This window comes from Dromaius novaehollandiae, chromosome 4, assembly GCF_036370855.1.
Source record: "Dromaius novaehollandiae isolate bDroNov1 chromosome 4, bDroNov1.hap1, whole genome shotgun sequence".
NCBI lineage: Eukaryota > Metazoa > Chordata > Aves > Casuariiformes > Dromaiidae > Dromaius > Dromaius novaehollandiae.
This window is the reverse complement of record NC_088101.1, coordinates 40433380-40460890: the sequence shown is the minus strand read 5'-3', so window position 1 is coordinate 40460890 and position 27511 is coordinate 40433380. Positions and strand designations below refer to the sequence as shown.

At 41.1% G+C, this 27511-nt stretch overlaps 1 protein-coding gene across 1 annotated transcript in view; it reads left to right on the top strand.

The window, feature by feature from the left end:
- The first annotated feature begins 16288 nt into the window (after positions 1 to 16288).
- The window catches only part of RNF175 (ring finger protein 175), a 17813-nt gene continuing 6590 nt past the window's right edge, over positions 16289 to 27511 (top strand). The window contains exons 1-3 of the mRNA XM_064510860.1: positions 16289 to 16532; positions 19964 to 19998; positions 22146 to 22287. Coding sequence (XP_064366930.1) covers positions 16296 to 16532; positions 19964 to 19998; positions 22146 to 22287 — 414 coding nt within the window. The 5' untranslated portion in view covers positions 16289 to 16295. The remainder of the gene's footprint in view (positions 16533 to 19963; positions 19999 to 22145; positions 22288 to 27511) is intronic.

The following is a 27511-nucleotide window of genomic DNA, read 5'->3' as shown; positions in this document are numbered from 1 at the left end:
CTAGTACTGCAATCAGAAAAACAATAGTGGACTTCACTTCCCCAAAAATCAATAGGCAACCTCAAAGATCTGCGCAAGAGACACAAGACTGTGGTTCAGTCAGCTCATTTTAATACATTTTCTGTTGCCCTCTTCCAGATGAAGAGTTTTCTGTTGTTCCTTTGTTTGAATGCCTGCAGTTTCATCCCATCTCAGAAGATTTTGCTCTCAGCTGATACAGAATTGCAATGACCATTTGCTTAAAAATCAAATCTATTTACACATTTATTACATTTAAAAAAGACATGTTGAGTGCAAGAGTAGACAGAAGAGTCTAATGTGTACCTATCCAACAATTCAGAATTATTTAAATGGTAGAACAAGGCATGTCTTCTGTGTGTATATCCTCATTATTCTTACTTAGAAAGAAAATAAAAGATCATTTGCACTACCGAACAATGCAACTAAAGGAATGTTTTTCAGCATTTTTCTTAAAAATGTTTTCTGAGGAAGGGCATTGCCTACTAGAATTTTACTGTACTAATCTTGCAAAAAATACAGATGTAGTCTTGCTTCCCAGTGCTGCCACACATACAAAATTCCTCTTACCTTCACTGAGAGGATGAGAAGCCCCACATTTCCAAGAACAAAACTGTGTTGACTGCTCACAGACAAAATGCAAATCCAGCACTACATTTTCAAGGGAAAAATCTTATTAATTTCATACCTTTCATGTGAATTTTTCCCCATTAGGATAAAAAGTTACAATTTTAAGATCCACCATATTAAATTTGTTTTAGAAAAAAGAATCATTGGCCCTCTCCCAAAGTCTTCGTGTACTCACTGCACCTGATACAGTCATTTGTAGGCCTGCTGTGAACAAGCAACACAAGATCAGACCTTATCAGTCTCCTTAGAAGTATAGAACAAAAAACAAACAGACAAAAAGCCCCACTCAAAACTGGCTCTCAATTCTTCTGTGAAATTGTATCCTTATTTAAAGGCTAATACATTGCTGAAATGTCATTAAAAATTATCTTCTGAATGAACCTAGCTTCTCTGGAAACAGATTTGAGTCTTTTCTTGCCGTGGCATAATTATTTCAATACCGGCACTGTGTCCATCATGTTATAGAGCCATGAGCATCCAGATGTCACACAGCTCTACCCATCTCACTCAGCATATAACGTAATACTCGACACTGGACAGGCCCTGGGCTGAGAGGGACATGCTCACAGATAAAGGGCAGGTGGCTGAAGATGAGCCTGCAGAATATGAGATTGTGCTGAGTGGTGGAGGAAAGAGCTTTGAAGAGTCAGTAGTTGCGAGGCAGTCTCCAGGGACCGAAGACAAACAGCCAGGACTGCTCCGCTCAGTCAGCCAGGAAGCGTGCTTTGCCGATACTAAGTCCTCTTACAGGAACAATAAAATTATCTTAATTGGGGTGTCCTTGAAGGCAGCAGTACTGACACTGATGAGCAGAGACAGGTCACAAGTTACTCACTCTGGGGTTATACTAAGGCCAAAACATAACAAATTTTTGCTAAATCAGTTAGATGTATGAAAAGATATGATCTACGACCAACATCACTCTGTCGTAAAATACACTCCTCTTCCTCCATCACAAAGTAAACACTGTTACACCAGCAAAATCACACTCCTGTCAGGACAAATTCAGGAGAATAAGAACAAATGGGACTGGCAAACATTCAATTTTACAAGTATAATCAGTGACCAGGACTAGGAGCATTCTGCCAGTACCTTACACCTCTACTGATAAAACCTTCTAAATGCGGCCCTGGACTGAATCATTGGGACTATTCACCCACAGGGTGAATTGGCAGTGGCAGAACAACCTTTCAGGTAAACAGGATTTAGGCAAATGTGACGAGTAATAGGACTCCTGTTCTCTCAATTTAGTTACATAACATGTTATTCTAATGGCATCACTTTAAAAGAAGCGTAATATTCAGCACACCACAGAGAGGGAGAGTCAGTGTTTGTGTTGCACACTGTTTCCAAAGGTGTGTAAAACAGACATTGCAACTATTCAACCAAAAATTATGATTTTAAAGTCACAGCTTGCAGAAGTTTCATCTCCCAGATGCTGGTAAAGAAGTAAACAAACAAAAATTTCACATTTTCACCCTTACTCTAATTTGCTCAACAATAATTGAAATTCTTTTGATTGTGTCAGGCAAAGAGAGAACCAAGTGTGCAACAAAAACTTATGCAGATCTGTTACCTCTGCTCAGTGCTTCACATTTATTTCAGAGTTACTTCATGGTATGGTATGGTATGGTACGGTATGGTTCTAGCAGAAAAAATTTGCAGTTGATGAAAAATGGCAACCCACTGTTGCATTTTTCAGACACTTTTTGTCTTCTTGTAATTGAAAAAACATTGTTAGGCAGCCAATTATGTAGCTCCCATTGTATTTACTTTCATAAAAACTATAAAAGCAGTTGACTACAATGGATTAGTTTAAGAACAATAATAATGATACTTGACATTTATACAGAAGTTTTCATTTAAATTTCTCAGACTGCCTTCACAAAAATAAGCATTAATATCCCTATTTCGCAGATCAGGAAAATGAGGCACAGTGAAGTGAAACAACTCACTCAGAACCACCCAGCAAGTCCTTTAGTCATAAAGAGAAGCATATTTTTGACTCCAAGTTTTACACTCTAATCACTAGACCACAGCAATTGGAATGATTTAGCTTGGTATATAATCAAGGCATAATAGTAACCAAAGGTTCCCTTCAACTTCTTTTTCCTCCCCCTCGAATGTGTAAAAAAATGATGGTCCAAATTCAAATTTAAAAACCACTGGCAATGTTCCTTGCAGTCTTTTCCTTTCTTCCTTATTTATCATTCTCTCTATCCCTTAATTGCTTCTTAATCCTATCCCTTTCTCTCTCACTTCTCATTCACTTGAGATGCCCATGGAGAAGCCACTCAACTTCTTTTACCCCTTTTCATACACCCTCTTTTTCCCTCTGTATGTTTTATTAAAGAACTCACGTAGTATAAGCGCACACAAGCCACACAAATCTTAATGACCAGCTTAAGATATAAAAACCTATCTGGGAAATGCAGCAAGATACATTTTAATTTAATCATTTTCTGCAAGGACAGGAGGGAAATTAGATGCCACAAGGTCCTCTATGGGCACATGCTGGTCACCTCAGACACAGCCACTACTCCTATTCTGCAATAGGAAAACATAAAGAACAGCAAGATAAAGTATGTCTTCCCTTGCGCAGCCAGTTGTCCTGCACATCTCTCTGCCTGTTGTTATACCCTATATTCCCCACCTGGGCCACGGTGCCTCTCTCTCAACACTCTCTGCTAGACGCTTCCAGATACCTCATTACATCTCTTCAGTCACCAAGGGGACAGGCTCAAGCAGAGCCACCATGACACAAGAACGGACCACCTTATTGTCCCTGGGCACCAGCTGGACCGTGAGTGCTCTCCTTGCAGCTGGCAAGGCAGCTCCTTCGCTGCTGCTTCTGCTACCTGCTGCCACTCTCGCCAGACCTACCAGCTGCATGAGCACTCATGGTGCACCCGTGGTCACCAATGCCAGAGAAAAGGTGACAGATTGATAGTTACCAGAAGAGTAGGAGGCCTCCCTTAGGTCAGGTTGCCAAGGCTTTTGTTATTGGAGCCAGAGGTTCTTACTTCCAGGGTTCAGAGACATGCCTGTACGATTTATCTAGAAGATGCCTTCTTATCAGCAGATGCAGATCCAGTACAGCCTGACTGCCTGATGAAACAACCACAGGAATGGATCTTGTTTGCCTCTGCATGAAGAGAAGAGTGCAAGATACGCACATCATAGGAACCCAAGACCTCAGGCTGTCTTACAAACATAAATTAGCTCATGCTATATCCCTCTGGGTTTAATAGGGTAACATTTTCCAAATGCATCAAATCCACTTTAAGGTGAGCTCTGGGCTCCTAAATCACCTAGATGCCTTGGAAAATATTAGCCGCTATCCCCCAGGCTACCGGTGCAGGCACAGAGTTAAAGCCAGTTGGCCGAGGTCAGCCAGCAAGCTTGTCACCCAGCCAGAAGGAACACCTCAGCAATCAGCCAGCCAGCCCATCGCTCTTACGACTGATCAAAATGACTAACGAACACACAAAGCTGAGGAGCAAAGCAGCTGATGTAGCAGACTTCAAAAGCAATTACTGTACACACAGAAAGGCTGTCCCACAAGGAAGCACCATGCAAGTTAGGAGGCATGCTAAATGTCTTCCAGAGTAGACACAAAAAATAGCATATATGCCATTTAAAACCCATGATATGGCAATAATATTAATGCAGCTCTTTAAAAACCCAAATGATTCAGATCATCCTTTCAGAAAAAATTTCAATTCATAAAGATGGTGCTAAAACAATGGAATATTTTCTGTTTGGATACAACAGGTTGCCATTAGAGTTACAGCCTGCTGAAGCACAACTCACAGACTTAGGAATGACCTGAAAAGGTAGCAGCAATGCTAATTTAAGCACAAATGCTTTCAACTTTTCTGGTCTTTGTATTCAGACCTTAACTCTGACTGTTTAATGTCATCATTAAACATCAACTTTCCATATGGAGCCACTATGGAGGACAACTTAGAATTTTCCATTGATACCTGCCTTTATCAGGCAAGAGGTAACTAATCCTTCCTAGACATTTTCCCTGCATTGTTGGTTAGTTTCAGACTGTTAACATCGTCTAATTGCCTTTTTTGCTATGTGAATGTTAAACCATGCGCAACAGTGAACCCCAGTTGGTTACACACTGAGACAGGTGCTTTAGTGGCTGAAGGACTCACATTACCAAGCACACACAGAACTATCAATCATTTCAGTTTACCTTGAGACACAAACCTGAATTAAGCTATGTCACTTTCTAAGCGAAACAATAGATAATTAAAACAGTTTAATTGTAATGCATAAGAAAAAAGTTTTGAGAGGTAGAATTTCAGAAACTAGAGCAACCAAAAACAAATCAGGGAAGGCAAGAAAACATATTGTAAGTTAAGAATTAAGGGGTTTAACGGTTTGTTTCTAGCAAAGGAAGAGAATGATTTTGAGGAGAATCTTACAGCATCACACAGTCTCTCTGTTTCCTTCAAACACTGAGCTCTTCAATACCAGAAAAAATTTTCAATACTCTCATTTACCTTCTGTGATCTGTTACAATGGAATCATCCCAGTGATATAAACAGTGTTTCTTAAACAATATGGATTTTTAAATAGAGCATGGATTTTCAAAAGCATCTATATAAGCAAAGCATAAGCCCCATTTCCAAAGTATTCTTAGATCTTGATTTTTAAGTAACCTACACAACTAACTGACCAGAAATTAACTTTGCTGGAAACAGGGCAAAAAGACATTTTGAAAACCCTGTTAGATATTTACAGGTGTTTATCTGTAGCTTGAGGTAACTAAATATATTTAAAATTTGGCTCTGCCACATAGATCCGTAAAGAGTTTAAAGTATTTGGCACCCACGGATTTTGGAAATGGGATCTAGACTGTTGAAAGTGTTAGCAGATAGAAGTATCATAATCTGACCCGTAAGTTTGAAATGTTAAAACTGTCTTAACCCTTTTTTCCATCATTTCATTGTAATATATTCCTGTAGGTCTTACTGGGAGAGTTCAAATAAGATGTTCTGGATTCCCCACAGAAACAGACTTTAAACACTCTCAAGGTACCTTTGGAATTCTAAAATCAGTTCTATCTTTATGAGAAAATGCTGCATTAAAATTAATCCCTCAATACAGAATTGAGCTTTAGAAATCATGCTGGCTTCCACTAATCCTCCTCAACTTTGTGCTACCACATCAAGTAAAAGAAGAGATTTGTTTGAAATGCTGCTTTTGGCAACAAAATGCAGCAGCAAATTACATTCATTGTTAAGAGCTGCCCAGTAACTGTTGCAATTAAATAGCATATAGAATGGAGAAGTAATTTAAAAGTCAGGAAAAAAAGTACTACAGTTAGTAAAAGGTCTCTAATCTAATGAGACTTCTATTATCTAATGAGACTTCTCTAAACAGAAGATGGAAGAGACACTGCATTTTCTCCTTTATAAAACTCAAAAGGATCAGAGGAGACATCAAGAACATGCATTAAAATAACATAGCCTGTCTCCTATGAGTGCGCAACCAAGCTCAAGGGGAAGATTACCTAACAGTAAATACACTTAATGTGTGCATATTGTACCTAAATGGAGGCTGCTGCACAGAGGCTGCCCTCTCCTCCTGCCTACCCCAGCCGTGTGCTCCCATCGCCTTCCTCAAGGCAGAGGTAGCAATCACACAATGCAGACAGAAAGTCATTTCAGCTTTTTTACCCAACCCCAAATCAGCCCTGAATAAAACCCACTAAATATGATGACTGGTTTGTGGTGAGTTCAGTAGCTGACCAGAGAAATCACCTAGTCCCATAGCGGCACAATCGGATGCAAGTGGAGGTGGTGGCCAGTGCAGGTGGCAGGACACAGACATTCTGCAAAGAAGCAAATGCGTTACAGGAGGCTCAGTCCCGATCTGCCACTGTGGCTAGCCCAGCATCAAGGGAGGTTGGCGGGGTGGTGAGGACGATTAAAAGAACTTACAGGATCAAATTTGTCTCAGTACAGCTTGTCCCCACAGCACAGGAAAGAGTCCCACTGGGGATCTGCCCCACGGCCAGGCACAGGGCCCAGGCCAGGATGCTGCTCTGGCTCTGTGAGCTCCCAAAGGGCAGGACAGCAGAAGGTTGCATCTCTTCAGACAGCAGCCCAATGACCATCTGCAAGGCAGAGGTCAGCACACTTACAACTCAGACATAAAAAACACACTTTTTTTGGCCTCACAGTAATCTCGACAAGGCTGAGCAGCCAAGGCCGAGGCCTGCTGCATTTACAAACGGGGCTCTTTTCCTGCTTGCCTGTCTCCCACACTCAGTCTATCTTTGATCCTCTAAAGGAGAAAAAGGATCTAGAAGAGCTTGTGGAAAACTTTACACACAGCAGCACTCGAAAAAGAGATAAGAAGAAGGTGATGGTGAATACTGTAATGGCATAATCTATTTCAGTGGGAGATTCTTGGTGGAGAAACAGAACTTAGAAAAAGAGGGCAAGATTTGCCAGGGAATTTGGTACCAACATAGATTCTAGGTATGATTTCATGAAGTCTGAGATGATGGCCTAGAGCTGCTCCTAGGGAAATCAGCAGTAAAAATCTGCATATTTTAACACAAGCAGAGTAAATACAGTATTAACCACTTTTGAACAATTCAACTTTTTAACAGTAGGATTATTTAATCTCTAATTGCCATGCCAGAGTTACTAGATATAAATTAAGCATACAAGCACTGCTGCTCACACTGCAAGGGGAAAAACTCCAATTAGAAGAGAAACACTTTGAATAGATTTAATGGAGCCCTATCAAAGTCACTGCTCTAAGATAGCATTAACGTAACACTTTACTACGTATGACTAAAACAGCAACCCTTATAGTCATTCTTTCAGCACATACAGAAGTGGACAACTGATTGTGGGCAGGATGAAGACATTCTCAATGCCACGCGACTGGCTAAATGCAAAGCTGCCCGAGGCTCAGTGAAGTCAGCCCGGTGACATGTGGAGCAGATGCTGAAGCTCTGACTGCTGGATATGTTGGAAGCACTTGTCATCAGGAGGTGGCAGGAAGCTTATGTCAGCTGGAAAAAAGTCTGGATGCTTGTTGCTAGGGCAGCGGAGAGGGTTTTGACAGATAAAAGTGTTGGTGAGCAACGACTAGAGATAAGAGTGCAGATCCCTGGGAAGGCAAAGGAGAGCTAGTTCTTCAAGTTTATCTTTAGAGATAAGGATATAACAGCCCACCGTGGACCCCCAACTTGGGGTAGGGGCTTGCACAGTCCTTAACTCATCTGCCTCTAGTTTAACCCCAGAAGGGAATTGTTGATTTGACATTTAATGCTCATTCTTGACATTATGGTACGAACGTTAAAGCTAGCAGGCAGGTTGCAGATGGGAGGAAAGCACATAGGGGAGAAAAAAAATCTCGTCTCTGTGAAGAGGCAAGTTTGCTTGAATTGACCATACGAACCTGAGTAACCAAAGTTTGCATATGCTTAGGTCTGCACCCGGCAAAGTGCAGACCTTCTTTTATATTTCCTTTCCTCTAGAAAGGTCCTCTGGGTAAACCAGTAACAAAGACACAGCAGATACGTCTTTAAATCAGTCCTATTTGAACTGCCTGGTCCTGAAAAAAATAGAGAAAAAAAGCAAAGGTTTTTATTTGCGATTGCCAGAATGTATGAATGTTAAAGAATAGGAGGAAAACCCAAGGACTATGAAAAATGCATAGTCTTCAGACAGACTGAAAAATAAGGCCTTGTTAGTAGCTGGTTTTACTTCAGGGCCAGTAAAAATAATGGAAAACAAAAAGTAGCTTGTAAAAGACTACTTTCTATTTTTGAACAAGTTTCCCCAAATGTACAATATTGCACAAAGATTTCTCAGGGCAAGAGCCTCTCGAAAAAATGTTATAAAAGCTACAGTATTAATAGTGATTTTAAACAAAGGGAGAACCCAAGATCTGGATTTGTCAACTTTAACACTATGGAAAGTAAGTTTCTTTATCCAAGTTACAGCTGGCTAAACTTCTTTTTATTAAATCATTTATTAGTATGGATGAACCAAATAAATTGGGCAATTCACCAAGTGTTGTTTCTTTTTAATTTCCAAGGTTGGGGGTTGCCATTTCCAAAATGAAGTATTCCAGTTTTGGTCACACTGGCCATCACTGGCATTATCTATACATTCTCATTCACTCACACTCATAGATTTTTGGGAAGAGATGATAGCCAGTTGTCCAGGCTGTGGGAGATCCATGTTTAAATCCATCCTCTCCTCCATTCTGTGCTCTGTGTCCTAGTTCAGACTAAGAAGTCTACCAGTAACCAATGAATTTGGTACCTATACACCTGAACAGAGAGTATGCTGGGTGTTTCACTCTCAACCTTTGCAACTGAAGCTTTTCCAAACTGTATAAAAATAAAGATGAAATCAGACAGAGAAAAAATAAGCCTATGGCCTGATGACTAGCTTACTCATTTTGCACAGCTGCAGAACATGAATTGGGGTTCAGGCCCCTCCTCTGATGCCCCAGGCTCCCTCTTGATGCTGTGGACGTGTGCCATGGCCCCGTGCTGGACTCATAAACAGATTAAATCCAACACAAGGAACATGACCGTTTTGATTTTGCTTGGTTGTTCTGTTGGAGATTTTTTTTAATCTAGGCAACCTAGGAAAGAAAGAGAGAGCTGTGCCAGAATACTTCATTTCCACTGGTAAGACTTCTGTCACAGTGTTAGGTAAACCTTACTAAAATCTTGTACCAAAGTTTGGCATCTGGAATTTAAGTTGTTAGCATCCCAGGTAAATTGTCCTACTCACTGAACAAGTGGATAAAATGGGAGAGCTGGGACTACTCGCCCCTCACGTTTATGATCTAATCCTTTGCTTTTATTAAACATACCTGAAAACCAAATGAAACAGTTTGCCAGGTTTCTACAACCCAAATCAATTTTGTTGATGTGCTGACAGTTCTAAAGAAATGAAGTTTCCAGTCGGTCCACAGCAACTTTTTTCAATCCAGCTGCCAAAATACTTCAAACCCAGCAACGATTTGCACAGTCCTATAAATTAGGTTTACTAAAGGAAACAATTAGCAAACCTGCAGCCTACAGGAATTTCAATTGGTGCTGCTACAATGCATTAAGTAACTAGAAAATGATTCCAACTATTGTAAGTATTCGCAACACAAGTGCAGAGCACGTAGATGTTGTCCTATTAATAATGAGAGCTATAAAAAGACTGAAAAACTACTCAGCAGAGGAAGTCACATGCTTATTAATCTAACCAATATTTCCTTTTCATTGTCATGGAATAACAATATTAAAATAAACTGTGAGTGTGCACAGAAATGCGCTACTGCACTCCTAAATTTGACAGAAGTCAAAAGATACAGATGTGTCACTTCACTTGAGCTTAAACCAATGAGCATCTGGATAAAGACATGAATACATTAATTAGTAAAGTTAAGATATATCACTGGACTAGAATTCTCTATGAAATGTCAAACAAAGCTATCAAATCAGCAGCAAGATGTCATAAGACCAACATGAGTTTCCAAATAGAAATAACTTCAATCATAAATGTTGATCTCATGAAAACTAACTTCACAGGAAAACTCAGCAGAGATGGTCAAACCACAATTTAATACTCTTTATAATCCTGAAATGCAATTAATCTGCTTAAGCCAGTAATACTTCCAAGTAATAATTTAAACCACAGCCTTAAAAAATTCTGCACCTCAGATTTAGCTATTAAGCTTTAGAGATGGGCTAGCAGCCAGATGTTCATAAACTCTTTTCAGGTTGCAATTTAGTTACGGTTACAGGGTTAGACAATGTACTCTCATTTAGTCCTTCAACTGACTAGCTTAACCATTATTTGTCACTACACTAGGCATATGCACCCTGCTGGCTGCTACTGTCCAATGCCAAGTCATCTATTTCCCCGCTACCGCTAGGCTGAGGCTGCTCCATTCATTCCCTAGACAGCCTCCTTTCAAGGGAGCATTACAGGCTCAACAGACCTCTTTGTTGGAATTCTATTTACACCACCATTTTTTGTTACTCAGATTGTGAAAGGAAACAACAGGAGATGGAGAGGAGACGGACTGCTAACACAGTAGACCAGAAGTCATCAACCTCAGTTCTTTGAAGTGATATGCACAGTAAACATGGAAACTATACCAATATGTGAAATAACCTGGTGGTCTAAGTTCAGTTCGCAATAGACACGTGTATCTATATCTACAAAAAATCAACATCATAATCAGCAATAACTGGCAACCTTCCCCTTTATTTACAAAGAACTGCAGTGTAATTATTCACCCAGCTCCCATTGATTCTAATGGGATTTAGCTGGATAAATCCCCATGTAACTCTTTGAAAATTTGGGGCTTTTGGGCAGTCTCTGCTCAGAGGTGCAAAACTGAACAAATGTTAAGATGGAAACATGCTCCCTTTGGCGTACAGTTAAAATGCAGCAGTAAGTATTGTGAGTGTTCAAGACTATCACTGTCTTGAAGCTATTTTTGAGATTGAAATTCGCCCCCCTTCAGGAGGTCAGCACAAAGCCTGTGAGCCTCCCGGACATAGGCTCCAAGCTAGAGGCTCATTCGCACTCAGTAAAGCACTTGAGCACATGCAGAATTTTGAAGGCATGTTTAATTCCCTTTGATTTCAGCATGTGCATGACTGCCCTGTGGCAGGGATTTCGGGGTGTGATCCAGGACCAAAGTGAAACGGCAGTGGTCTGTAGGCCTTGGACTGGCTTCAGTTTTCAGGTTTCAGTTCAAGCCCCTTCTTGAGCTTTATATATACGCTGCTTTGCTTCGGTTTGCTCAGCAGATGCTGACCAGGCTGTGTGAGGGCCAGCATGCTCCCCGCCTGGGCCTGCCCCACCACCTTCATGCAGCTCCTCATCTCCCAGCAGCCTCCTTCCCATCAAGTCTCGCAGCTTTGAACCTAGGAAGCCTCAGCCCTGAAAAAGCTTATGCACTCAAGTGATTAATCCTGTTGACTTCCATGGCAGTAACACTCTGCACTTCAGTAAGCTTTAGCAAGACCAAGGCTTTAGATACCAAACTGAAAGACACAATATACAGAACCATCAGCTAAACAGGCATAAAGAGCTTGTATTCAGTGAACTCTGCTCCATTCACAGACACTTCCTACACTGTAAAACAGCTCCACCAAGGATGTATGTATGCTGCTCATTTCTTTGCTGTACTCTTATAGGAATACATTTTTCCCCCTCCATGTTTTCTTCTTCACTCAGTGTGGCATCCTATCTCTCAGTTTCAGCTTCCTCTCCAGCCCTCAGCTATCCTTTTTCAATACTCCTTTCTGAGCTTCTCCAAAAGACAGCTCCACAACACCTAGGTCACCACATTTTAATATTGCAAACACATGCAGTCTCCTCCAGTGGCCACTCAAGTCCATGGCACCCATCAGCCCACCCAACACTCTGCCACTCTGTCATTGTCTTCTGAAGTTTATCTTAGACAAGATAAACACCACTGGAGCAAAAAGTAACATTGCTTCTCTGTGACAATTACTTCCCGTTTTTACAACGGGATGGATGTCAGATAGCACTGGTATGTAAGACAGCGCTACATGTGTTGCCTTTATGATGATTCCACAAGTCTTTCAAAACACTTTATTGGAGCCCATATTCTGGACTCACGCGATATAAAGGTCTCACTGCTTTCATTTTATGAAACAGACATTTTTACACTCAGCTTTTCAGAGAAAGAAAGGGAAAGAGAGAGACCTAATAGCTCAAAAATTAAAAGTGACCGAAAAGCTGAAAAGCTAATGCTATTATTGAAAACTTGGTATTACTAAACCAGTCATATGACTGGTAGAAGAAGGGGACTGGCTCTTGAGTTTTCATTATTTGAAGTAAAGAGGTTTGCCTCACTAAATTTTTCAGATATGGGGAGAAACACATTTTCATGCTTTGCTTTACGGAAGATTAACTTACTATTTCGCCCGTCTGGTGCGCTTTGCTGCTTTTAAACAGCACCTCCTTCACAAAATAAAAATGCTCCTCTTTTATATGACAATATCCAGAGGCTGGACATAAAATAGACAATGCACAGAGCACAGCATGCGCATGTACATTTCAGTGCATAGAAATTTGCACTTTTAATTTTAACCAGTGCAAGTGACAATTAAAAGCAATAGCCTTTCAACTCTTGCAAGAAAAGATCCTATTTTTGCATTTTACAGGGTATTTAGAAGTAAAAAAATTTACTGCCTGTATAGGGGAACAATTTTCAGTGATTTAAGCGTATAGTGAAACCAGCTGATGTCCATCTTGCTTTATCCATATTGCTATTTTCTTTGATCACAAATGTATCCAATGAAATATTTTCATGTTATTTTACATTCTTGGTAAATTGCATGCATCGTTAGATATGAAAAAGTATACAAGTTACCATTATTTTCTTAATGGGTTTTCCCTTCAAGTACAGTATTGTATTATAGTTATCATATTGAGAATTTGCCAAAGTTATCTGACAGACCTGCTCTGGAGCTTCGGCAGTTCTGACATTCTCACAAATGTTCCGAGAAAAAAAATAATCCATGTTTTTTGCTTCCCGGGAGTGCCAGAATCCAGTCTAGTCAGCCAGAAAGATCTGTTTCCTTCTAAGGCCAAAGCAAGCCTTTTAAGCATATCAGGTTTATGAAAACATAGATGAATCCAGTAAAGCAGTCTTTAGAGAGGAGCTCAAAGAATAAAATTATGTTCAAGTGTTCATTGTGCTCTGTTGAATGATACAGCAAAGCTGAGACCTGATCGTGCTGTCTGGTAATCAAAACACAAGATGGAAAGACAGGGCCCCAAATGTTAAATGGACATGTCATTAAAAGTGCTATGATTCCGTTCACCCTATCTTACACAGCCCCTTTGGCTTTGATTAGATCCCTGCCAAGTGCTCTGAGACTCTTGTTTGATACATATTACATAGTATGCTAGTACTGAATGTGTGCACTATTAGTTGATGCAGAAACATTCCTCTATTACCTAGTCCCATTTCCATTGTTCAGTCCCACGTGTTAAAGCAAAGAAAAAAAAGAAGGAAGAAGTAGGATAAAAATATACACAAACTTTCCCTTGAAAATTTCTTTGCTTTAGCCATTCAACTTTTGCAAGAGGAGATCTTGTTGTTGCAGGCTGGGGGCTGACCTGCTGGAAAGCAGCTCTGTGGAGAAGGACCTGGGAGTCCTGGTCGATGACAAGTTGACCATGAGCCAGCAATAAGCCCTTGTGGCAAAGAAGGTCAATGGTATCCCAGGTTGCATTAGGAAGAGCACTGCCAGCAGGTCGAGGGAAGTAATCCTCCCCCTCTACTCAGCCCTGGTGAGGCCACATCTGGAGTACTGTGTCCAGTTCTGGGCTCCCTAATACAAGAGAGACATGGAGCCACTGGAGCGAGTTCAGCATAGGGCTACTAAGATGATTAAGGGACTGGAGCAACTCTCATATGAGGAAAGGCTGCAAGAGCTGGGACTGTTCAGCCTGGAGAAGAGAAGACTGAGGGAGGATCTCATCAAGAGGATGGGGCCAGACTACTTTCAGTGGTGCTCAGCAACAGGACGAGAGGCAACAGGCACAAACTGAAACACAAGAAGTTCCGTCTGAACGTGAGGAAAAACTTTTCTGTGAGGGTGACTGAGCACTGGAACAGGTTGCCCAGAGAGGTTGTGGAGTCTCCTTCCTTGGAGATATTCAAAAGCCATCTGGACACAATCCTGGGCTGACCTGGGCAACGTGGACTAGATGATCTCCAGAGGTCCCATCCAACCTCAACCATTCTGTGATTGTAAAAGGGCACTTAGAAATACTATGCCACTGCTTTTATAGAAGAACACTTTTCAGTGTTTTAAGCATACTTTGATGGCTTTGATGCATGTTCTGGAGTGAATGGCCAGTATGGAAGCTACATAATGAAGCTGCACAAAATTATGAAATGTAACCCACTGTCTTAAAATATATATATATTTTTTTCTAATTAAAAAAATATCATACTCCTAGGGATCCACCACCATCTCCACATAAGGCCATTCCCTCCCACCAATGGCTGATACTCATTAAGTAATTATATTATAGTAGCAGTTATTCATACATGTACTAGGGGCTGCACAGCCACGCAACATCCCCTGATGTTGCCCCGAAGACTGTACAGGTCCCACAGGCAGGGTTCAGTTTGCATACCAGCACTTGCCACAGGGGCAAAATCCTAACGAAAAAATAAAGAGGAAATAATATGGGCATGCTTATAAACAGGATTTTTAGACAAAGCTGAAAGTGACTGTACAAGTTACCAGTGGTAAGCTGTTTGGTGTGGTCAGTAAATGCACTTTTAGCCTACCCCATATAGCAAGACAAGAGGCTACAGCATTTTTTTTTCAGTGTGCTTTACCCTCCAACAGGGGAGTCAGCCAGCTAGCAGGGACTGATTTGTTAAGCCACCATAACTGAACCACACACAGCTGCAAACCCAACCCACAAGCACCAAAAGGGTGCAAATACCGCCCAAGTCCTGTGTGCTCTTGCTGCCAACTGGGCAGTACAGCCACATGTCCTCACTGGCAAACAGACAGTGGAAAAAGTGATCACTGCAACTGTCACTGAGGACTGGGGAAGAAGGGAGACACCAACCTTGGCATTATTAAAATATCCTGCAAAAAAATCTGGTGCTTGGTCTTCCAGCACTTGGTGGGGGGGGACAAGCAAACCAGATGAACATACACACTTTGTCAAACCTCTTTCTCCCTTGTCGCATTTGCACTGAGCAGCTCCTGCGCTTGAGCTTGCCCCTCTGCCGACACCTCGGACGTGGCTCCACGCTTCGCTGCCCCACGCAGCTGTCGGCTCTGTGTTCAGTCTGCCATTGCCCTGAGAGATCTCAAGCAGCGTGCCACACTTGAGAGGACTGGGTGACCTGAGGGAAATCTGAGACGCTACTTCCACACCACAACTTGTCAAACACATGAAGCAAACGCAACAGAAAGAACAGTGGAAGATGTGTATTTCCTCCCTCACGCTTGAACTATGTAACAGAGCTGGTGGACGCAGCCCTTCCCCAGCGGTGGGTTTTGGAGACGCTTGCTGCATGCCTCCCGCCGAGTTTGACGGAGGTCCCCAGCGTTGTTGTGGGCAGAGCGGGGCCTTTCCTCGTCCCCACAGTCAGGGGCTGACAGCACGAGGCAGCGCCAGCCAGCTGCATCCTTGGGCCCGCATGGAAAAGGCATTATTTATTCATCGTGGCTGCACTGGGGTTTTCCTCTTCTCCAGAGGATGGGCCAGTGCAGTTTTAGGACCTCCTGCAGCGGCCTGGCTCCCACTGCGCTGGGTGAAACGCGGGCCACGATGGCAGCATGCGCTCTGCCTGCGCATCCTGAGCAGCACACCCCAGCGAAAGGCAGCTCGCACCGTAGAGCCGACCACGCTGCGGGCACCATCAAAGCTGCGTTCCCCTCAGAGCTCACCATCTCTCTCTGGCATGTCAGAACATGGAGACAGTGGAAAAGAAACCTCCTTTAAAGATTATGTACCTTACTATTCAGTCCCAAACTGGCAAGAGCAACACCAGTGAACGCTTTAAAAAAAAAACAAAAGCCAAAAGCTTAAAACTTGAGTTTGGCACGTGTTTTGTACAACTGCTTCATGACTCGGGCAGGGGGGAATCGCCTGGCACGACGGAGCAGTTTGGAGGGGCGCCCCCGGCCCCCCGAGGCTGCCAGGCACAGCGGCTGCGGCGCGGCAGCGCCCGGCCGCGCTTCACCGAGCCCTTCCCGCCGGGCCCCTTCATGGCGGCCCGCCAGCGCCGCCGCCGCCGCCGCCCCTCCGCCGACCGCCATGGCCGCGGCGCGGGCCCGGGAGGTGGATGCGCCGCAGCGGCAGGTAGCGGCGGGGCCGAGCAGCGGAGGGGGCGGCTGGCGAGGGGCTGGCGGACGGGGAGGGCCACGCGTGTGTGAAAGGGGCGGGGGGGGGGGGGAGAGAAAGGCGCGAGAGCGGCGGGAGGCGACGGTTGGTAGCGGCAGTTGGTGGCGCGCGGCAGCGCCATGGGGGGCGGCCATTTCAGCCCCGGCCCCCTGCGGGAGGGCGCAGTCCGCGGGGCACAGCTGGGCGCTCAATACGTCTGCGCGGGGTGGGAGAAAAACACAAGGCTATAAACTAACCGCAGACCCCCTGCCCCAGGGGACAGGGGCATCCGCTGTTCCAGCCTCTCAGTCATCCAGACTGTGGGAATTAAAGTGCACATCATGACATCTACTTGTCTGCTCTGAAGTTCCTGTTCTACCCCAGTACAAGTAACCTGGGGTTTACCTGGACTGCAACAAGAATATAGTGCTTCCACTCAGATAAAAGCCATTCTGCCCATCCTTTTAAGCCAAGATTATTTTCTTGGTCAGTGCTGTCCAGTTTTAAGTGGATAACATTAGCTTACACTTCATTAGCAAGTGCTTTTTACCCAACAGCCAAAACAGAGGTCCTGGCTGGACAAATGGCATCTGATCTTTATCCCCATCTGCTGCTCATGGATGCTGCATTTAGAAAGGAATTTTGCATTTATAGTAAAAACTTTTTTTTGCCTGGTACTAGTTTGTCATTACTAAGGAGACAGTGACAAAGGAAAGGTCATTCCAGCTGCCACAGTATTCACTGATGTTGCTATCATCCACTGCACATGGATGTCACAGTCCACAGCTGGATAAGAAGCCTTAAGTTGTCCTCTTCCTAGGGGCCAAGTACAGCTTTCAGATATCTTAGTCCGTCCACACATTAAAACAGCTCTTTGCTGTATTCTCCAGTTGCCAGCATCCACAATACTCTCTGTTGCTGCCATGCCACACAGCACTCCCCCACCCCCGCTCCGTGCCTCACGTACCAAACTTCACCGCCGGCGCTACTCTGTGCCTGGCGTCCCGCTGTTGCACAGCGCTGCTTTGTTGCAGTGCCCCCATCCTGCCGTGTAGTATCTGCCTGCAGTTGAGAGTATTTCTCCATCAAAACACCGCACTGTGATTCCTCACATAAATTACTTTGTTCTTTGTGCTCCCAGTCTCCATGCCACAAACTGCACCACCCAGATACCAGCATCTCACGGCGCTTCCCTCACTCACTGATGTCCAGTATTTCGCCCTTTGGACAAATCGCTTCCTGGCTGCTTTGTTGGGACAGCCTTCACCTGCGGCTCCAGTCATCACCTCCTGCAGCACAGCCCCATAATACAGGGCAGCCTTGATCACCAAGCCATCACTGCCTCCTTAGGGGAGGAGGGGAGCAATTAGAGATTCAAGAGGGAAGAAAGTCTGGAGATACTAGGATTCATTTGGCTGTGAGCTGTCTAAAAATAAAGTTAAATCCTCTGTTTAGCCTGCAGACTGTAATTGTATTTTTTTAGCCAGTGCCACGTCCAAAATTCTGACACAGATAGGCTGATGCTGAAAGAAAGGTGTCTTTATCAGTATGTGTTGAAGAAATTCAGTACTTTGCTTGAGTTATTCCCCACTTTAAGAAATGGGGAGTAAGTATGCTAGCAAAGTACGATGAAATACTAGCAAGTGATCTGCCTTCTTTGAAATAAAATTGCTTAAAGTCCCACTATCCTTCCCCTTAAGTGGGCCATAGCTTGCTACTGAGTCAAAATGTTACCTTGTGCAATGTTGAGAAATCTGAGATATTTAAGATTCCAAACATATTTCCAATCTTCTTACATAGTGACAACAAATCAAGCTTGATTAGCAAGATAGGAAACCATTTTCAGGATTTGAAAGTTATTGGTTACTTAGCTGGTAAACAAATAAATAGCACAGTGTCAATTCAAACACTTTTCTAGTTTGAGCTATTTACTGTAATTGTTACAGTTTAGCTTGGTTTTGCTAACTTCTCATGAGATAGAAGTTTACAGATGTGCTGTTCAGTACTTTATTATAAAGTACCTTAGCATATATATGAACTGCAAAATCATGTCTCAGTTTTAAAGCTTTTGCTTTAAAAGACTAGAACATCAAAGCCTTTACTTGACTTTGCAAAAGTGTAATGAAGATATTTTCTTTCTTCATTGTATTCCCTTATGAGAAGGGGGTCATTCTCATGTTCTCCATAGATGAGATAGCAAGAGCCAATTGCCTCATACCTCTTTCTGTCAGAAAGTAGTGCAAAAGAAGCTGAAGCAGCAGCTTTGGACTTCTAAATGCGTTTGAAGCTTCTGTCAGGTGCAACTTTATCTTTTGGTACTTAAGAAGTTCCAGAAATGTACTCCTTGCTCTAAGTGAATGGTGACTCAGATTCACAGTTCTTCCCTTAGACGGGTACAAAGTACTGCACTTTCTTAAGGCAGATTCTGAAGTTATATCCCTCAGTGCTTGAAGAAAGATGCAAGGACACATTACCCATAGGGTCAAGATGTAAATGGCAAAGACCAACATAAAGTGACATCTTGACACTTACTCCAGTTATATTAACAAAAGTAAATGGACACATTATAACATTCCAAATGAAAAACAGCAAAAATTTATGAAAATGGGGAAAATATATCACCTTGCATCTTAGAATTTTCATGGAAGATTTGAAAGTTTTATATTCAGAATCAGAAGAGTTTGAAGGAAAAACAAAACATAAAGGAACAGCATCTTTGATAATGAACTTTCTGGGTAGAACAGTTTGGAAGAAAAAGTGCCTGCTGCGTTATATAACCTTGGCACCAGTACAGCTGCCTAATTATGGTACCTACAAGGTTAGATCTCTCTATTGATGTGGAGGATACATTTAGTTTAAACATCAGCTTACTAATTTTGTTAGTTACTTTGTCACTATGGATTAAAGAAGAAAAAGAGCATTCACTACCACAGGAAGCCCAGAGAGGTGGTGGAATCTCCATCCATGGAGATACTCATCATTCAACTGAATATGGCCCTGAGCAACCTGATGTAACTTAGACTGGCCCTGTTTTGCAGGAGGTTGGACCACAAAATTGCCCAAGGTCCCTTCCAGCTTCAGTTAAACAATAAAAACTTAGAGTATGTTACAGTCTACACTGCTCAGTCATCCTAAGAGAATTCATCAATTATACTGTCTCTAAATAGTAGAAATTGAAATTCTGTAATCATGGTCCTGATTTAAAAAAAAAAAAAAAAAAAAAAAAAAAAAAAAAAAAAAAAAAAGCTCCTAAGCAGCTTCCAGGAAAGAGGAACAAAGGTAACTTAAAAAACAGCAGAGTATGTGTCCACATCCAGCAGCTCACATAGTGAAAGGTGTGGTGAGGGTTAAAAGAAGAAAACCCACATGGCTGTTGCTCACCATGAAGTTGTATGTTTTGTGTGTTTCAGGCGAATGATTTATTGTCAACAGAAGAACAGTGGAAGTAAGTTAATTTACATATTGCTAGCAAATGTTTTGATAAATGAGTTATACATTTAATAGTGATACCAGAAACCTTTAACATTTATTCACAGAATAGTAAAGAATTTTGTTCTGAAAAGTTTTACTGGAACTTTTTATTCTATCAGTTTAATCAGTTCCCCAGCAAAACAAAATAGCAAACAGCTTTACAGCTATCATTACAGAGATTTCTGTTGTAGTATAATGTTTTCTTTTAGCTACAATAAATATAATGCTTCCTCCTCTCCATGCAAGTCTAGTATAAAGAAACAATCTGTTAACCATGATTTTAACTTCTACTTGGAGGGGGAAAAAAAGAAAAAAAATGTTGTCTCACTGTTCTCTCCTTCCCATTGCTCATAATGGCCTTTAATTATGCTATATGAAGCTATATATGTACATAACACTGAATATAGCTTCCAACCCATAGCTCAGAGGGCCATCCTCCCAGTGTGCCTGTAGCAAGGCCAGCTCCAATGCATTGCCCATAAGGGGGCACCCTAAGAGCAGAGCACTTGATTTCAGCATGGAAGACTCCAAGTACATCACATTTATGTGCTACTTCAAAATATGCAAAGTAGAGTGATTCTTCTATTCTGTGAGTTACATTGATTGCAGTATATGCATATAGTTTAAAAAAAAAAGTTTTTGTTGCATGACCGCAAGCTACCGATTGCACCTCAACAATTACATTTAACAACTAGTTCTTCTCTCTCTGAAAGTTATGTCTCCAACTGCTGTTTTTGCATGGAAGCATGAAAAACATTTGGATGTCTAGAAAATCCACTGTATTCTTGGTTTGATGTCCATTTAGATTTATGGAAAACCAAATAATAAAGAGGTGTATTTCAAGCTTGTATTGAGAGATGGGAGCTGTAAAGACAGAATAAACTTCTCAGTGGTACTTAAATAAAGCTGAGAAAAATTACATGTTTGGCACTGCTAACAATACCTACTACAGTTCTATGACATCGGAGCTAAGCAGCAATCAAGTAGCCATTTCTTTTTAACTGGAAAAAAGCATGACAACTGTTGTACTTTTGCCTCTGAAGAGCTACATTATTGTAATGGAAAATGGGAACCTATAGGCAGATTTTTGCAAAGTTGAAAGTTTTAATTGGGTTCAGAGCTTGGCTAACATAGGATAACAAGTACTGGCAGCGAAGAACAGATTCAGGCTCTTACAGTCCTTTGCTCAAATCTGGGCCCAACTGGTTTACATTCAGGCTGTGTTTGAACAGAGTAGCTGGTGCACGTCGGCCAGCATAACACAGGGTCTTGATCTGCAAGTTGTCCAGTGCAGAGATCAACCAGAATGTGCTGCAGCTTGCACCCCGCCCATATGTGGGGTGCTTCTTATAGGAAGAGCATGGAAAGGGAAGGGAGACAGTGGATGCCTATCTCTTACTTCAGCATCATTTCAGAACACATTTGGGGCATACTCAGATCTAGCAGCTGGGATGATGTTGAGTCCTGACATTTAGGCATGACCATGAAAGCTCCACATCAGAGCAAAACTAATTCAGGTTCATTTGAGTCAAGGTCAGACCAAGATTCAAGATTCTCACTACAGGGACATGAGACCCTAACACAGAAGTTTACTCAACTTTAGCTATGGAGGAGATGGACTTGCAGCTGCAAGTCCATCTTCTTCTTTCTTGGTGGCTCAGGGAAACTCATTAACTCTAGAAGGAAGATAAATATCAGTTACTTTATAGGGAAGGAAGCTGAAGCAGGGTGTAAGTTCTCTTTTGAGTTTGCATTTAGCTTAGACTAAAAGAGCATACAGAGCTCATGTCTGAGGATCTGAAACTTTTCCTTAAAACTTACAGGAATTATGTGTTTGTGGCTGCATTTCTGTTCAAGACTGAGTGACTAGGGGAAAAAAATAATCAAAAAGGGATATCCTTTTCTGCTCATAAATTTACTTCCCATTTCTTTTTCAGGATAACAGTTCCAGTTACAAAGACCAAGTATTCTCATCTGCTTTGTTACTTGGTGCCTTCATGCATAACACTAGCACATTTCCTTCCAAATAACCTCTCATCCATAGGCTTACTGTCACCTCTAGGTTCAATAAAGCAATCCACACTATTTTTTTTTTAAACAGTATGCATATTTTCTTTTCAGATTCCAACATCAGAAAATGCATGCAAAGCACCATGGCCATGAATCAATGCACGTGGAGATGATTCTTATTCTCATTACAACCTTGATTGTTGCCCAGATTGTACTTGTTCAGTGGAAGCAAAGACACTGTCGGTCATACAATGTAAGTAGCTTTTCAGGAAGACTGCAGTTTTAGAGCTGTGGTGGTTTAAGATATCCATCCTTCCCAAGCAGCTGTTGCAATCATGACATACTCTTAAGTATTTACATCTGGCAAGACAACTGTGCATCCGTAGAGAGTGGCAAGCCATGGTTCTTGGTCAGGTGGAGAATAGCTTTTATGTGGGGAGAAAAAACAACTTCTGTTTTATTTTCTATACATATGTACTGATGCTGCAGACAGCCTTTGGTGGGAAAGCCTTTAGGAAAAAAGCTTTGAGTTTTCAGACAACTGTCGTATAATGGACTAGGTAGGAACACAGTCACTACCATTATCTAGCTGAAGTAATATTACAGAGAAGGTTTACTGAGAGAATCGAAGGCCCCTATTCATCAAGTTACTTGTGCACATACTTAACTAGAGAGAAAGCTTGTCTTGTGGTTAAAGTAGTAAAACTGGGGCTTACTCAGTTCCTTTCACTGCCACACACTTCTCTGCAAACCTGAGAGAACTAGAAAGACCTGAGTTCCACCTCTGGACTCCCTATCCAATAGGTGGAAGAAGTCAAGCACCTCAAAGGACCTCTCCATCCCTCATATTGATATTTTTCCCCCTGTAGCATGAATTACTGTTTACTGGGTCGAAGGAAGAGAAGAATTGTACTACGGAAAGGAAGAGGTAGAAATGGGCATCATCTTGCACTCATAACACAGCCCTTGAAAGGGAATGAGTTTTATGCAAAAATTAAATAAAAAAACACTTTGGGGATTAGGCAGATACTTCAGACAGGCAGAATTTGAAGCACACAAGCAGTTTCTCATCTTTTCCCCTCTTCATGAGTTGATGCGTGCCCTAACCTATCTGTAGTTTGAAATACAGACTTTTGCTGTTCAGCAGTTCAGTTACAGTGACAGCAATAACTGTCCCAAACAATACTTGATCTCTTGGCTCCCCGGACTCTAAAGGATTTTAAGTTGAGTTGATTCAAAATCCTTGATTTCCAAAGAGGCTGTTAAACATAGAAGGGAGAATGAAACCTTAATACAATTTACAGAAACTGTTTTGGTAAGGAGTATAAAAACAGCCTCTTCTATGACTGCTTTAGCACAAAATTGTAATAGGTTATGAATGAGACTCTTCAACTATACTTTATGGAGTCTGGAATGGTGATGAAACGTTAGTAATGGCAACATATATAGAAGTGAAGAGTCTAATGAAATCACTGGTAGTATAAGCCATTGAGAAGTTTGGCCTCATGTCAATAACTTTTACAAACACACAGGACCCTAACCATGAGCGTGTATAGCACCTGAGCATATATAATCATATGTGATACTATTTTACCTTGACGTTCTCTTTAGCTTCTCATCTAGAACAGTTCTGCTATACCATTTAATCACTTTGCGTTCATTGTAGTATCTCAGCCAAATTCAGTTCGGAGCTTTTTTTGCATTTCTTTTGTATCAGTCTTTGCATTATTGATTTCAACAGACATTAAGCATAAAGAACAGAATACAAATAACTGAAGTCACTGGGAATGTCCATGTCTTTATTTTCCATTAAAGATAGTTTTCCTGAGGCTGGTGCCTAATCATTGCCAATACACACATGAATTCTAAACATGCACACGACAATGAGCAGCTGGGAAGGCCCTGTTTGCCTGTGAAAGTTTGTGGTAGTCTGAGAAAAATGCAGTCTGCATTGCTTTTTCACTACTTTCCTTTACAATACTTTAAAGTTAGTTACTGTGTACTGCATCTACGTTCCCCAGTCAAAACCTCCAACAGTCTGCCACTTGTTACAATCATTTAATTGTGTAACTTTGACTTCAGCAATTGCAGCTTCGTTCCCAACTATTAGTTTACAGGATCCTGTCAAATTTGCAAAATTGCATAACAATTACCAAAAAAACCCCAAAATAAACAAACAAAAAACTTTTAAATGCAGGTAGGCTAATGTAGGAAGGCTCCTGTACAACTACAAGCATTATAAGATTTTGATAAGACTTTCTCAGGATGTTGTTTTTGTAGTACATTTTAAAATAAGCAGAACTTAATACCTGTGTCAGAAAAATATCAAGACTTAACTTGTAAGTACTGAAGCATAGCTCTGTGGTGGCAGTGAGGCCTCCTACCCCAAAAACAAAGGAAGTAAAGCAGAGCCTCTTTCAGTAAAAATAGTAACACCAGAAGTTGAAGTTAACTTTGGACTAAGTTTTGGCAGTTCTGCTTCATATTGTGTTTAGTCATGAGAATAATTTATTCCCACACCTATTACATATATTTATGAAACTACTTTTACAAGAAAGTGCTACTCATACTGGGTCTCTACGAGTAGATGGTTCATTGCATTATTCCATATTAGGTAAGTTAACAGAGTATTTCATTAAAACAACTTATGAGTTTGTGTATTAAGTTGTAACTGCCCTTATGTTTCATATCCAGAAACTTGTGTATACGTTTTGGTTTTTATATACCCATTGTTGATCTCCTCACATTAGCTTGCTTTCTTAAAAGCGTTTTGTACATCAGTGTTGAAATTCTAAACTTCTACTGGTATAGTAAGTGCCAAAATCTGTACTTTGAAGATTAACACCATACATTGAAGCCACTATATATACTTTTAAGACCACCATAATTTGAAGATTAATAAATAGGACAAACATTAAGATATGAAATTGAATAATTAGTGAGATCCTTATACAAGTTGGGTGGAAAAAGTAACTAGCATACAGTGCTGCATCAGATAAGGAAACCCTCTGATTTAGAAGCCAAAGCTGTAAATGTGGTCTCATTTATTACTTAAGCAGCTTGGTTCATACGTACAGGAAACTGACCACTTGACATTAAAATAAACCCAAAAAAATCTACTGCTTCACCAAGTACAGGCGGGTCTAGACTGCTGCATTACAGCTCTTCCAGGTGGCAGTTATTATGTGTGCATTCATGTGCATGTCACTTCTATTTGACTTGTGGGAAAGAAGTAAATCAAAATTAGAAAAACAACCACATGCTCACTAAAGAGGAAAAGCCCTCTACTTTTGTTTGCTTACGCATTTCTCTTACTTGCCATCCAGCTTTTGACCACTCAGTTTATGCCTTTATAGTTCACATACAGGTTATGCACAACGGCCTCTAGTACTGAAGAGAAAGAACCATTTTTTGCTGTTTGTGGCAACATGCTTGCTTCGTTGGGAGCAAAAGAGAAGGGAAGTCAAGGAGTGAGGGCACATTGCCTTTCATGAGGGTCAAACCCAGGCTCCTTTTCTCTAAGCAGAAACTGCTTCCTTTTCCATTTTCTTTTCCAGGAGATTAAGAAAATGAGTAGCCAGCTTTCCACTGCATATCATGACTTGGAAGGCAGCATCAGTTGGCAAACCTTTCTGTCCGATTCTTTGCATTCAGTATGGATGTTTGCATGTATAGGTCCCTTCTCTGGATACTTATGGTGTTCTTAGACATCGCAAGACCTCAGAGAGGCTTGCACAATCCTGGTAGTAGAACTATACTAAAAAAAAAGAAATACACACAATGGACTGCAGGGATTGACACCCTCCTTTCCTAAATTGCTTTGTAAACATGAAAAAAAAAAAAAGTTGGGTTCCTTTTTGAAAGAAAAAGGAAATGAAGGCCAAAGAGAGCATAAAATCAGCCCTGAAAAGGCATTCATTAACTTGTCCAAAAAGAACAAAAAAAATAAAAAGCAGCAAGTACTTACTAGATACAAGAGAAACAGCAACAGCCTGCAGCCTCCAAAAGAGCCTTATCTAGGCTCATCAAGAATGTAAAATACCTCCTGATGAAAGAAAAGCACAGTGGGAAAAAGGCTCCTATTTCAAAGAGGCAAGAGCATAAGTTGCAACAGAGCAACCAAAACTCAGCTGTAGGTAATTTTGGTGAGAGGGGAGAGATTTGTCCTTCACCAGATGGCCAGGTATAGAGTAACAGGGGTGTGACCTTAATGGGGGGAATAAAAGGTGGTTTTTCTAGTAAGGCTTGGCTTAGAATAAAATGTTTGTAGGCCACTCTGACAATCATGTTTTTTTTCTCTAGGTGATAGTTGGTAGTTCACAGTTAACTTCCATAAGATGGGGAAGCAGATTAGAGAAAATTGTAATTTCTCAATTAGTTTTAGAATTTTGTTGTTTGAGATTTTCAAAAATAGATATGGAGTCTGTGCCCTTCTGATCCACGTTGTAAAAACTTGACTTTTAATAAGTTTAAGTCTGTGTTTAGTTAACATTCTCATTTCTCTGTTCACTCAGGAATTTTAGACTCCTCTAATTTGAAGAGGTGAGGGCACTTATGTGCTTGCAACCATGTTATATGTTCTAGGATGTGGGGTGGCAACCAAGAACACTGGTCAGAAAATTACAGTTCTTCAGAAATGTATCCTGCCCTATCTAACTTTACCCTACCCTATCCATTTTTCTCAACATAAAAGTAAGCAGTAGAGCCTAGTATGTCAAATGAGGGAAGGAAAGAAAGAGCTTATTAGTGTTCTGATTCTGTATTTTCCCAAAGGAAATTTTGACTATCAGGCACTCAGCTGATTCTTATAATGCAGTTTGCTTTCTGTTGGAAGTTGTCCATTGATTAAAATTGAATAAATATGATATATGTGGACAAAATTATTCTCCCCTGCTATAATAGAAATCTTAAAATATATAAGATAGGCAGATTTTTCATGACCTCAGAACAATTTCAAAAACAAAAGCCCTACTTCTGGTCCTAAAGGCAGTTGCCCATTTTACTGATTATAGATCTTGTATCATATGACAGTCATGTAATGAGAATTTACTTTGGAATATAGTTGAAAAATGAAGCAGTGTACTTATGACAGCATTGATTTCTATACCTAAGTAATGAGGCTAAACTTGAAAATATGGTCATTTGGTTTACTTAATATAGAAATCTCTGCCAATTTCCAGTGTACTATCAAGTATAAGCATATTAATTTAAAACTAAAAAAACCCACATAGCTGATTTATTACTGCTTTCATGCATATGTTTTTGAGTATTCGAATATGTCTACATCAAAAGAAAGTAGACTTTTAGAAAGCCAGTTAGCTTGTGTTGCCAAGTTAAGAAGTTCTGGTAAGGTCAGTCTGTCACAATAAATCTAATTATTACACAGTTATTTTCTTTATGTATGCAGTTTTCACCACATGCTATAAGATGGAAAGGATAGTAGAATAATGCTGTTCTGCTGAATTTGCTTGTGATAT